Raw genomic sequence first — 12,671 nt, forward strand, 5'->3', positions numbered from 1 at the left:
TCCTCAGCCCACCTCAAAATAACTTCAGTTCTTTACAGCCAATGTAAGTTCTCAGAATACACCTTTTAGTTTCCCCTACTGTAATAAGACCACATCATTCTGCTGTCAGTCCAGAAAACTGGGACTTTAATCAGGCTAGACATGCTTTCCCTTGGTGATTGTGCTCTCTTCATCATTGAAATTGCACTGCCTGACTCCTGTTCAGCCCGTTTGGAAGCTCTTTTTAGGGAGCCCTAAAGAGCCAGAGAGAAAGAGAAGGGTATACAGGAACCAATGTATATCACCACCTCTCACCTCAGGGGCTTGTTGTTCCAAGAGGTGTTTAATTTGTAAATATAATTACAAGCAGGGGATGAAAGTGTCTCTTAGGAGCTATCTGCTGACACTACTGAATGCCAGGATTGTGGAATTCCAAGGCTGCTAGTTTTTATTTCACCTCTTGCCTCTTTCATTCACATGATGCACCTACACTATTTTTCTTGCTCTTGCAGTTCTTATTTCATCCCTGCTTTCTTTCTACCTTTTCTGTCTTTCTCTCTCTTGGTCTGGGTTAAAGTTGTATGATGTAAAATATGTTTGGGTCCCCAAAAATGAGTACTGGTGCCCACCCCCTGTGACCACCTCCACAAATTAAGCATTAAGCTCAGGAACAAAGGCTGGACACTTGCCTCGCTAGCTCTTGCTCCTTTGACTAGTGGAAGAAGGGCTATTGCCACACACGCTCCCTCAGCTGAACGTTTTCTCCTCCATAAACCCTCTACCTACTGCATCTGCTTTCACTTACGACTGTTCCATCGAGGTCTCCTCCGCAGGAACCAGGTTACTGTCACTTCTGACTAGCAATGGGACCATGTTTTTTTTAGTTATCTTCTCTGTTTACTCATCCCTATGCGGTATTGCGTTTAAGACTGCCTTTAAATCCCTTTGAATTATTGTCAATAAATGTAAGCAAAATATCCCTAGAGGTGCAGCTTTTGCCACACATTTCCAGAGAGGTGCCTTGAGGGAAAACGCATAAGCACATGTTTAATGGAATATATGTTCTACTCAGTTTTCATCAATTTTACTGACCATAGGTGATTTCAAGACAACATTTCAAACACAAATCCTGGAGCCCACACTTGCTAAGAGCTAGTGGAGTCTATGGGTAACATACCAGATCAAATGAAGGTGGGATTAGGAGTGGAATTACTAATTTCCTTGGAAATTCTTCATTTTCATGGAACCATCACTAGAGTACCTGCTTTTAACCCCAGTAACTCCACACCCCTGGAACTAGGGGTCTTGTCAGAACAGTATCTTGTGGTTCAGGGTTCCAGGGCATTACACCTAGACACGTGTAATGAGCCCTCTGTGGGTGCTCGTCTGCTCGAGCGTCGATCAGGAGGTGAAGATTTTTTTTACTGATAGAAATGTCATCAGCCAGACGCCTTATACGTTAACAATAGCAGAACTGGGCCCTTATGATGAGAATAGAGGACAATTGTGATCACTTTATAGACGGAGTTTCCAAGGTTTGCAATAAACACTGCACCTCTGATATTGCCCCTGGCAGATTAGGTATGCCAACATCTACTGGTGGGCGATGTGATGGAAAATCTGAAACAAGGAGAATCTGATCAGGTAAACAATGGATTCAAATGTAAATTTAGATTTTCCAGGCACAAACTGGAATAGGAGATTTTTTTGGCCCTCACTAATTTCTTTACCTATTTTACCTAGGGCATTGTATCAACAGATGAAGTAAACACCACCCCCTATTGCGACATTCTCAACATCACTATCTTATTGTGTCATTTTTAGTTGGCTTTGGTGATTTAAAATGCTATATTTTTTTGTTTTACAATAGATTCATTGACGATCTATAGTGCAACTGACCCTTATAAATATGATGCTTATTTAAAATGAATCAACTATGCATGTATGCGATTACCTTTACAGCCTTCCCATTCAAGCTTCCACCCCTCCCTGGAGCAGTCTACCTGTTTCAAGGACATTTCAAGATCAAGCGTGATGTTCTGGGATTCTGATCCCTGATCTGCGCATGTCTCTGCTGCATTTTTCAGCACTCTACGACGGTACTATTGCACATATATTCTATCGTACGGGACCCCGGAGGTCTCATTTCTAGCCAAAGCTTCATTGAACATTCCAGGGCGCCGACCCTTTGCTACGTAATTATCACAAATCGATAGTACTTTAAGCGCACTCATGGCATCTTCCTAGCACAGCACTTGACTGCTGACACGCAGCAGTCAGATAAAACTCACTGGAGCGCCCCAGCTAAGCAGGTGTGTGTGTGTGGAGCGGGAGAAGGGGAGGCAAGACGGTTACCTGCTCATTTATATATGAGTGTCCAATTGTACTTCTCATAGCTGAATGTAAAGCTGAGGATACCAAGTCCAACTTATCATCTTAGATTAGCTCTGTATTCCGCGCTCTGAAGACTGCTGTTTGCGCCATTTTATTGATGCGCACTTAGACGAGGGTGCTACAGTATTGACCACAGAGGTTTCATTAACAAACATGCTGCATTCTCATTGCTAGATCCTTAAACATATTTCTAATAGAAAATCCAGGCGTACTTACATTGGTCACTGATGCAGGACAAATATCAAAAGGTTCCCTGGGGTCCACTGCTTCCAGCTTCATCCCAGTCATGAATGAGTGGCTCCTCATATCAGCGTGGTCCTGTGTGAGGGAAGGAAGTAACAGCGAATCACTGAAGGGTTCTCTTGGGAAGGAAGCAGCAGTGAATCACTGAAGGGTTCTCTTGGGAAGGAAGCAACAGCGAAGCACTGGAGGCTCTCTTGGGAAGGAAGCAACAGTGAATCATTGAAGGGTTCTCTTGGGAAGGAAGCAGCAGTGAAGCCCTGGAGGCTCTCTTGGGAATGAAGCAGCAGTGAAGCACTGGAGGCTCTCTTGGGAAGGAAGTAACAGCGAATCACTGAAGGGTTCTCTTGGGAAGGAAGCAGCAGTGAAGCCCTGGAGGCTCTCTTGGGAAGGAAGCAGCAGTGAAGCACTGGAGGCTCTCTTGGGAAGGAAGTAACAGCGAATCACTGAAGGGTTCTCTTGGGAAGGAAGCAGCAGTGAAGCCCTGGAGGCTCTCTTGGGAAGGAAGCAGCAGTGAAGCCCTGGAGGCTCTCTTGGGAAGGAAGTAACAGCGAATCACTGAAGGGTTCTCTTGGGAAGGAAGCAGCAGTGAAGCCCTGGAGGCTCTCTTGGGAAGGAAGCAGCAGTGAAGCCCTGGAGGCTCTCTTGGGAAGGAAGTAACAGCGAATCACTGAAGGGTTCTCTTGGGAAGGAAGCAGCAGTGAAGCCCTGGAGGCTCTCTTGGGAAGGAAGTAACAGTGAAGCCCTGGAGGCTCTCTTGGGAATGAAGCAGCAGTGAAGCACTGGAGGCTCTCTTGGGAAGGAAGCAACAGTGAATCACTGAAGGGTTCTCTTGGGAAGGAAGCAACAGTGAAGCACTGGAGGCTCTCTTGGGAAGGAAGCAACAGTGAAGCACTGGAGGCTCTCTTGGGAAGGAAGTAACAGCGAATCACTGAAGGGTTCTCTTGGGAAGGAAGCAGCAGTGAAGCCCTGGAGGCTCTCTTGGGAAGGAAGTAACAGCCAATCACTGAAGGGTTCTCTTGGGAAGGAAGCAGCAGTGAAGCCCTGGAGGCTCTCTTGGGAAGGAAGCAGCAGTGAAGCCCTGGAGGCTCTCTTGGGAAGGAAGTAACAGTGAAGCCCTGGAGGCTCTCTTGGGAATGAAGCAGCAGTGAAGCACTGGAGGCTCTCTTGGGAAGGAAGTAACAGTGAATCACTGAAGATTTCTCTTGGGAAGGAAGCAACAGTGAAGCACTGAAGGTTCTCTTGGGAAGGAAGTAACAGTGAATCACTGGAGGCTCTCTTGGGAATGAAGCAGCAGTGAAGCACTGGAGGCTCTCTTGGGAAGGAAGTAACAGTGAATCACTGAAGGGTTCTCTTGGGAAGGAAGTAACAGTGAAGCACTGGAGGCTCTCTTGGGAAGGAAGTAACAGCGAATCACTGAAGGGTTCTCTTGGGAAGGAAGCAGCAGTGAAGCCCTGGAGGCTCTCTTGGGAAGGAAGTAACAGCCAATCACTGAAGGGTTCTCTTGGGAAGGAAGCAGCAGTGAAGCCCTGGAGGCTCTCTTGGGAAGGAAGCAGCAGTGAAGCCCTGGAGGCTCTCTTGGGAAGGAAGTAACAGTGAAGCCCTGGAGGCTCTCTTGGGAATGAAGCAGCAGTGAAGCACTGGAGGCTCTCTTGGGAAGGAAGTAACAGTGAATCACTGAAGATTTCTCTTGGGAAGGAAGCAACAGTGAAGCACTGAAGGTTCTCTTGGGAAGGAAGTAACAGTGAATCACTGGAGGCTCTCTTGGGAATGAAGCAGCAGTGAAGCACTGGAGGCTCTCTTGGGAAGGAAGTAACAGTGAATCACTGAAGGGTTCTCTTGGGAAGGAAGCAACAGTGAAGCACTGGAGGCTCTCTTGGGAAGGAAGTAACAGCGAATCACTGAAGGGTTCTTTCGGGAAGGAAGCAACAGTGAAGCCCTGGAGGCTCTCTTGGGAAGGAAGTAACAGCGAAGCCCTGGAGGCTCTCTTGGGAAGGAAGCAGCAGTGAAGCCCTGGAGGCTCTCTTGGGAAGGAAGTAACAGTGAATCACTGGAGGCTCTCTTGTGAATGAAGCAGCAGTGAAGCACTGGAGGCTCTCTTGGGAAGGAAGTAACAGTGAATCACTGAAGGGTTCTCTTGGGAAGGAAGCAACAGTGAAGCACTGGAGGCTCTCTTGGGAAGGAAGTAACAGCGAATCACTGAAGGGTTCTCTTGGGAAGGAAGCAACAGTGAAGCCCTGGAGGCTCTCTTGGGAAGGAAGTAACAGCGAATCACTGAAGGGTTCTCTTGGGAAGGAAGCAGCAGTGAAGCCCTGGAGGCTCTCCTGGGAAGGAAGTAACAGCGAATCACTGAAGGGTTCTCTTGGGAAGGAAGCAGCAGTGAAGCCCTGGAGGCCCTCTTGGGAAGGAAGTAACAGCGAATCACTGAAGGGTTCTCTTGGGAAGGAAGCAGCAGTGAAGCCCTGGAGGCTCTCTTGGGAAGGAAGCAGTAGTGAAGCCCTGGAGGCTCTCTTGGGAAGGAAGCAACAGTGAATCACTGAAGGGTTCTCTTGGGAAGGAAGCAGCAGTGAAGCACTGGAGGCTCTCTTGGGAAGGAAGTAACAGCGAATCACTGAAGGGTTCTCTTGGGAAGGAAGCAGCAGTGAAGCCCTGGAGGCTCTCTTGGGAAGGAAGTAACAGCGAATCACTGAAGGGTTCTCTTGGGAAGGAAGCAGCAGTGAAGCCCTGGAGGCTCTCTTGGGAAGGAAGTAACAGCGAAGCACTGAAGGGTTCTCTTGGGAAGGAAGCAGCAGTGAAGCCCTGGAGGCTCTCTTGGGAAGGAAGTAACAGCGAATCACTGAAGGGTTCTCTTGGGAAGGAAGCAGCAGTGAAGCCCTGGAGGCTCTCTTGGGAAGGAGGTAACAATGAATCACTGAAGGGTTCTCTTTTTGGGGAAGTAACACTGAATCACTGAAGGCCCTCTTAGGAATGAAGGAACAGTGGCTTACTGAGGTTCTCTTGGTAAGAAACTAACAGGGAATCACTGGAGGATTTGTCTTCCATGGAGTTCAACTGAGGAGGCACTAGACATGGGCAAATTAGTGACAAAATGGAAAGACTAGAGAAAAGTCAAATTTTCATAACTCAGGAAAGTTTTTGTAAGGGGTAAAAATAATGTGATGACTTGAAACACTTCCCCTGCATTTTCCCCCCATTTGGCACATTTAAGCAACATTCCTGGAGAACCTTAATAGCGTGCTTCAATTAGTCCCATCACTCTATAGTCTCATGCAGTAACTTACTTTCCCAATTTCGCCCATGTTCAATTATGGACTTTTGGGATGCAATAGCTGTAGCAAGGGGTGATGTCTATGGTCCCTACTTCTAAATTATATCCAGTTATTTGTGGTAAACAGTTCCCTTCATGTGTAGTTATGTTTTTAATGAATGTGGGTATTCACAAATATTATGCTCATGGCTATTACAATAACGATGACAAACATCATAACAAGTGGAAAGTTAAGATAATTCCCAGTTAACGTGGGTGCTTTATTATGATTACCTTTAACTGATCATGAATATATTGATAAATTGCGATACTGGTTGACTGGGGTGTGATCCCTGATCAAGCAGCAAACACAATTCTAGTCAAGGTAAGGCACAAGAAAACCCCAAATTAGCCTGTGCTCAACCCTCTGGTGGCTTGGCACAAAGCAGTCAGGCTTATCTTAGAAGCAATGTCTAAAGTATTCGTGCAACGCTTCAAAAAGTAAAACAGTAAAAATACAACACAAAAAGATCTCATACCAGGTTAGAAAAATAGAGCAAAATTGAATAAATAAAAAAAAAACCAAACAACAAAAAATCTAATCAGTAGAACCGGATGTATGAATTTTTAGAGAATAAGGTAAATATAGCGCTAAAAAGCACAAAGTGCCAATTCGGGATATCTGATCGCGATGGACCGGGTCAAATTCAAACTTTCAGGCTGACTTCAATGGGGTGCAGGTTGGATACAATCACCAGGTTAGACCTGCTGAAGTTTATCTTCTCAAGTTCATGCCAAGGGTCCTGTTTGTGTTGAAGAGGGCTGCAAGTTTAAGGGAGAGTGTCATAGGAGGCTGCTGGCAGAGCACGAGCAGTCGGCCGGTGTCGCTGATGGGCATTGCTACAACTTTGTATTGTCGGTCATCGCAAGCTGTCGATGCTGCAGTATGATAAGTCAGGCTGGCAGTGCTTTGCACTTTTATTTGTGGTGTAAGCGACGAGGTCTCAGTGCAAACTGGCTCGTTCAAGGTTACAAAGAGCGCAAAAGCTTAATTTTAGTGCCCTTGAGCCACACCAAGGGTTCAGGACCAGAGAGGCAACATTTGGGGGGCAGGAACTCACTGCAGCTGGGTCGATGAGGGCTGGTGCAGGATGATGAAGAGCCTTTTATGTCCATGAGGATCAGACCAGGCCAGTAGGCTAGCCATTGAAGTCACTCTGGTGTCCCAGGTTCAAGATGAAGTTGAATGTCCATTTCTCTTTTTCCAGGCAAGAGAGCAGGAGGTCAGAAATGCAGCGCAGGAGGTCAGAAATGCAGGGCAGCAGTTCCTTCAGAGCAGCAGGTCAGCAGTTTGGCAGTCCTTCTTCTTGGCAGAGTATCCACAGGTCCTGAAGAGTACTGAAGAGTTGATGTATGAAGTACTGCTTTTATACTCTGGTGTCCTTGTTCTGGAAGGTGAGAGAAGCTTCTATACAGTGTCTTTGAAGTGCATGGAACTTTCTGTCTGCCCTACCCTGGGTCTAAGCTGGCTTAAGTGACAATGCAGGGCAATTAGGACCTTTGTGTAAAGCAGAGCAAAGGCTAATCAGTTGTAAGTGGGGCTGTGTTCTGCTGTGCCCCCAATCCTGCCAATAGATGGCCCATTCAGGCACACCTAATCCCTCTATTGTATGATGGTCTATGAGGAATTCACAAAGTCTAAGACAGGCTAAATACACAAAAGTGCTAAAGGCAGGAAAATGCCAAATTTCTAAAAGAAATAACTATACAAAACAGTGATGAATGGAATGTCTAAATTAATCTCATACACTGATACACTCAGGGCTGCATACCAATCCATTGTTTCTGTGCACAGCATGCCACCTTAATTTGGACCCAGCTCTATGCATATCAGTCTTGACCCTGCTCCATTAGGAACAGCCCAGCCCGAACTGCTAAGTCAGGTTCTACACAAGCAATCCAGGATCAGTTGTACCCTCATTATGGGCTCATCAGCTGGGTACAGCCTGGTTCCAGTCAGACAGTGTAGGTACAAACTGAGGTGACAGTGTGTGCAAAATAATGATGGATTGGGGAAACAACCTTTACAATGATGGCTTAACCATGACTTACATTCACAACGAATCCTTTACAACTAATGCATCTTTACTGTGAATGCCTTTACCATGCATATTTTTACGATTGTGCTTTTATCTCACATGCCTTTACCACGAAAATGTAAGTATTTTATATATAAATGTACATATGTGTATAATGCAGACAATCCAGTAGGGCATTTGCATGAGAACTCAGATTGATACAGACTCCTTTATGATGCTCAATCTCAGTTTTTTATGGCCATGTATTAAATGCCGTGACACATTTCGGCTGCCACTGAAGGGTTTGATCAGACAGTTTTGCGCCGCCATTTCCAGTGCTCTTATGTACAAGTGCTATGTCACAATAGACAGCAACAACAGACCCCACTTTCATATGCGGTATGTCTTTTTTTGAACATTTTGGTATGTTAACTTTCATTGATTCTAATATTGCACATCAAGATTAAAATCACAAATTTCATTTGGATTGAACATTTTAAGTTCATCCTGTGTTTCAAAATCACCTGGCACATGGGTATAACTCTTTATGTATGTATAATCACCACAAGGTGATGTCACCACAATTCTGTGGAATGATTGGTTGTCTCGCTACATGTGGTTCATCGGTGATCCGCTCACACCCTAAAACATGATATTTACAACTACCGTTCGTTATCACATGATGACTCATGATAACCAAATCTTGTTTTTACAAAGCAAACAATTTAGCCCCAGTAGGCAATGTCCCATGATCAAAACCCATAAATATCAGCAATTGCTTTGAGCTACACGTTTATTGGTGATCTGCTTTCAGCATAACTTGTGATGTCAACAACTTCCCGTTCAAAACCACATGATGAATCATAACAACCAAATCCTATTATCACACAAAAAACAATTTAGCCCAAGTGTGCCATGTCCCATGGTTGAAGCCCACAAATATCTGACCTGGATGCATGATCAGTTTGTGCAATGATGTCCACACAAACACATAAAACGTGCTAAAACCAACCCAAGGGGAGGTTGTCGCTTTGTGTAATCAATTGATAAATTAGCTACCAGTGAGGGGACTCAGGGATAATTACACCACCTTTAGTATATATTCTATATATTTGGCAAAGAATCAGCCTCATCTCAAAGGATAAGGTGGGTGCGGGTTTTTTGGTAGCAGGGGTAATTTTAGGGTTTAGGGTGGGTATGGGGTTTTGGGTGGCAAGGGTGATTTAGGGATTTAGGGTGGGTATAAGTTTTCAGGTGGCAAGGGTATTTTTAGGGTTTAAAGTGTGTATCGGGTTTTGGATGGCAAGAGTATTTTTAGGGTTTAGGGTGGGTGCAGGTTTTTGGGTAGCAGGGGTAATTTTAGGGTTTAGTGTGGGTTTTGGGTGGCAAGGGTAATTTTAGCATGTCATTTTTGGGGGATAGGAAGGGTATTTTTAGGGTTAAGAGTGGGTATGGGTTTTTGGGTGGCAAGGGTGATTTTAGAGTTTAGGGTGGGTGTAGATTTTTGGGTGGCAAGGGTCTTTTTAGGGTTTAGGGTGGATATGGGTTTTTGGGTGGCAAGAGTATTTTCAGGGTATAGGGTGGGTTGGTGTTTTTGGGTAGCAAGAGTAATTTTATGGTTTTGATTGGGAGTGGTTTTTGGGTGGCAAGGGTAATTCTAGGGTGGGTATGATTTTTTTACGGTTGAGGGTGGACATCGGTGGTAGGTTACTAAGGTGATATATAGATACATGTATACATAAATATATATAGGTATATGTGTATATATATATATATATATGTCCAGACGCGGTGCAGATACAGGGACCAAGTGGCTGGAAGGGAGGACTGGGACACTGGTTGTTAGCCCAGCACAATACAGGGGTTCAACCTTCGTCGCATCTTTCATCAGCCCCTTACTAGAAGTTATTGAAAAATAGGGCTGACGGAGGCACTCTGCTTAAACGAACAAACTGCATGCTGGTTGCTGCAGTCTTTGGAAATAAACACTGAGCAGCGCGAGTGTCTCTGATACGATGGAGGAGTGGCCAACAGTACTTTAGGGGGATGGGCCAACCTTCAAAAGAAAAAATATGGACTTCCTGCTCCCGAGAAATCTGATGAGGCAAACACCGCCGAAACGAGTAATGCCAATTAATAAACGGTGAATTCTCAGTTCCGCCGTGTCCCCTTATCTTCTTTCATGGAAGCATATTGTTTTTGCATAATATATATATATATATATATATATATATATATATATATATATATATATATATATATATATATATAGATATAGATATATATATATCATATATATATTACCTCATGGAGGTCGCTAGTAGGTAGTTACAGGTGGATGCAGTTTCTATCGTTTTTTGATTTGCCATTAATTTTGGCGCTGTTTGATGAATTTGCACGAAATTTTCAAAACTATTGGAGCAGTCACCTCAGCTGCTGCCTTGATAATGTCAGGGTGATCCATCAAGTGGGGGCCGAGAAAAAGGGTGGTCCCATAACGCTTTTTCTCCATGTTATTTCCATATGAAACTTTAGACATGGCTACAGCCTAAACTGCTGAATGGAATTACAACATATGTGGCAGGAAGGTAGCTCTTGGTCCGGAAAGCACCCTTTTTGTTAAATGGTGTAAATGCGGTCAGTATTTTTGGAGAAATGTAAAGATTTCTCAGATATACAACTGTGGCTGCCGTGGATTTGAGACCCCTCCCGATCTTGTGCAAGAGATCTGATTGGCTACCAACACTTCAAATGCACCCATAAATCTTTCACCAGCACCAATTAGAAACCTAGAGCGTAATATAAAAAAGTCATGTAATTTTATTGGCTGTATATCAAAAATACACCTTTTATTCAAAAATATACATATTCTTTCAGTATATACTCAATACACAAAATTAAAAACACATATTAAAAATATTTATGAGTGGAAGTAGTGTGATTGTTGTGTATGTTTTTAAAAAAAAGAGCCCAAAGGGATCACTTTATTTGACTATAGTGTCTACTGTTGGTGTCCTACCCCTTTGGTTTACTTGGACCCCTCTCGTTTATTTTTGGTACCAACACTTCAAACCAGGCATTCTTTGCCGTCATCTTGTGATTCGGTTAAACCAAGTCACAAGAAAAAAACATTTAAAAAAGAAAAGGGAGCAGGGTAGAAACACCCTGATCCCTAAGCCTGTTCAGGGGGTCCCACAAAGACCCACAGGGGTGAATAAATAATTTCTTTAAACAAATTCTGTGGGAGTCAGGGTGGATCAGTGCTTAATTTAATTTAGGCCACATCGGGGATTAACTCCTTAAAAAAACATAGAGGCTGTTCTAGACCATATGCACTCAAGCTTACAAAGTACAATAGCACCACATGGATGGGAGAGGCCACAATACCAATGTAATTAACAATGTGTGAAAAAGACAATAATGGAGGATGGACAGCAGCAATAGCCTACACAGATCACGATATAAAATTATGTTTGGCTGTAGAGATCCTACACCAAATAGTTTTTCTAGATTCAAATCTGGAAATCCATGTCTTTATTGCAGTTTCTAAGGAAAATAAGGCCCCTCCTTGGGATCCTACCCTTTAAAAACGGTATGTATTGTAACTACATAATAATAGTAATAATAATAATACTATTTATAGAGCTCCTGATTACTCCATTCGGAGTGTCCCTGTGCTACCCCCAGTACGACGAAAGAAATCAGAAAAGGCCCTAACTAAAAAGCTAAACCAATCTATGGTTGTACAAAGAGCCAAGTCTCGAGTTTATTCAGGAAGACAGATTCAGACCTCTCCTGTCTCAAATATAAAGGCATGCTAGTCCACAGTTTGGAGGCCAGAAGGCCAAAAGACTCGCCACCCATACTGACTTTTATCCACTGAGCCACTGCGTTCTGATCTCTCTAAAGTTTTGCCAATCTTCCCTGTGAGAGTCCTAGATATACCACATTACAGCAGTCCAGCCTGGACATGACCAGTGCCTGGACTACTGATTTTCTGGTTTCCTCTAGGAGAAAGCTCATATGTCTTAGGTGTCTTCCCTCAGGAGGGCATTCAGGCGTCAATGCTGCCGTTTTACATTGATATTATATTTTGCTAGAAAGCGGATAAACCAGTTATAGAAGTGAATGAATCGCTTAAAAACAGCAAATGTGAACCTTGCTGATCCTTGTTGCAGTACTGTACAATACTAAAAATGCTGGTGTAAGAAAAAGAAAAGAATATTGCACACTTTGTTTAAAAAATACAAGAACTGCATGATAATTTATCCAGGGACTAGACTTGGCAGAGCCACATTTAAAGTTGGTGGCACTCAGTGTGGCAAACTTTGTTGCTCCCCTCAGTGATGTCCTTCTTCACGGATTCCCTCACTACCGCCCTCCAATGGTGCCCCTCATCTCTCCTTTGACCCTCTCTCACAATTATTTGATAGCATTAGTCATTCTAATGTAGACACTCAGAACACTTTATTTAACATACATTTTACAGAGACAATGAGTCACACATGTGTAAATCAATTTATAGGAAAATGTACTTAAGACCATGAGGTCTACAAGGTGTAGGAATCACACGTCATCCACGGGTAGGCAGTATATGTTAAGAGTGCTTGTCCTTGAGACTTTTTTATGATGTGAAGTAATCAAAGTTGCTGCAATGTGTTGCATGAAAAGGAGAGAGCAGAACAGAACCATATCCAAAAGGATACGGTGCTGGCGCTCTCTGCTCTGGTGCT

General features: G+C 43.9%; 1 protein-coding gene across 3 annotated transcripts in view; it reads right to left on the reverse strand.

Annotated features, from left to right (window-relative positions):
• Positions 1 to 12,671, reverse strand: part of SFMBT2 (Scm like with four mbt domains 2) — a 916,952-nt gene that overhangs the window by 246,993 nt on the left and 657,288 nt on the right. For all 3 annotated transcript variants that reach the window (XM_086918957.1, XM_086918956.1, XM_086918958.1), the window contains one exon: positions 2,590 to 2,691. In XM_086918957.1, the coding sequence (XP_086775083.1) occupies positions 2,590 to 2,691 (102 nt within the window). The remainder of the gene's footprint in view (positions 1 to 2,589; positions 2,692 to 12,671) is intronic.

Source organism: Lissotriton vulgaris, chromosome 1_1 (genome assembly GCF_964263255.1).
Source record: "Lissotriton vulgaris chromosome 1_1, aLisVul1.2, whole genome shotgun sequence".
NCBI classification, from domain to species: Eukaryota; Metazoa; Chordata; class Amphibia; order Caudata; family Salamandridae; genus Lissotriton; species Lissotriton vulgaris.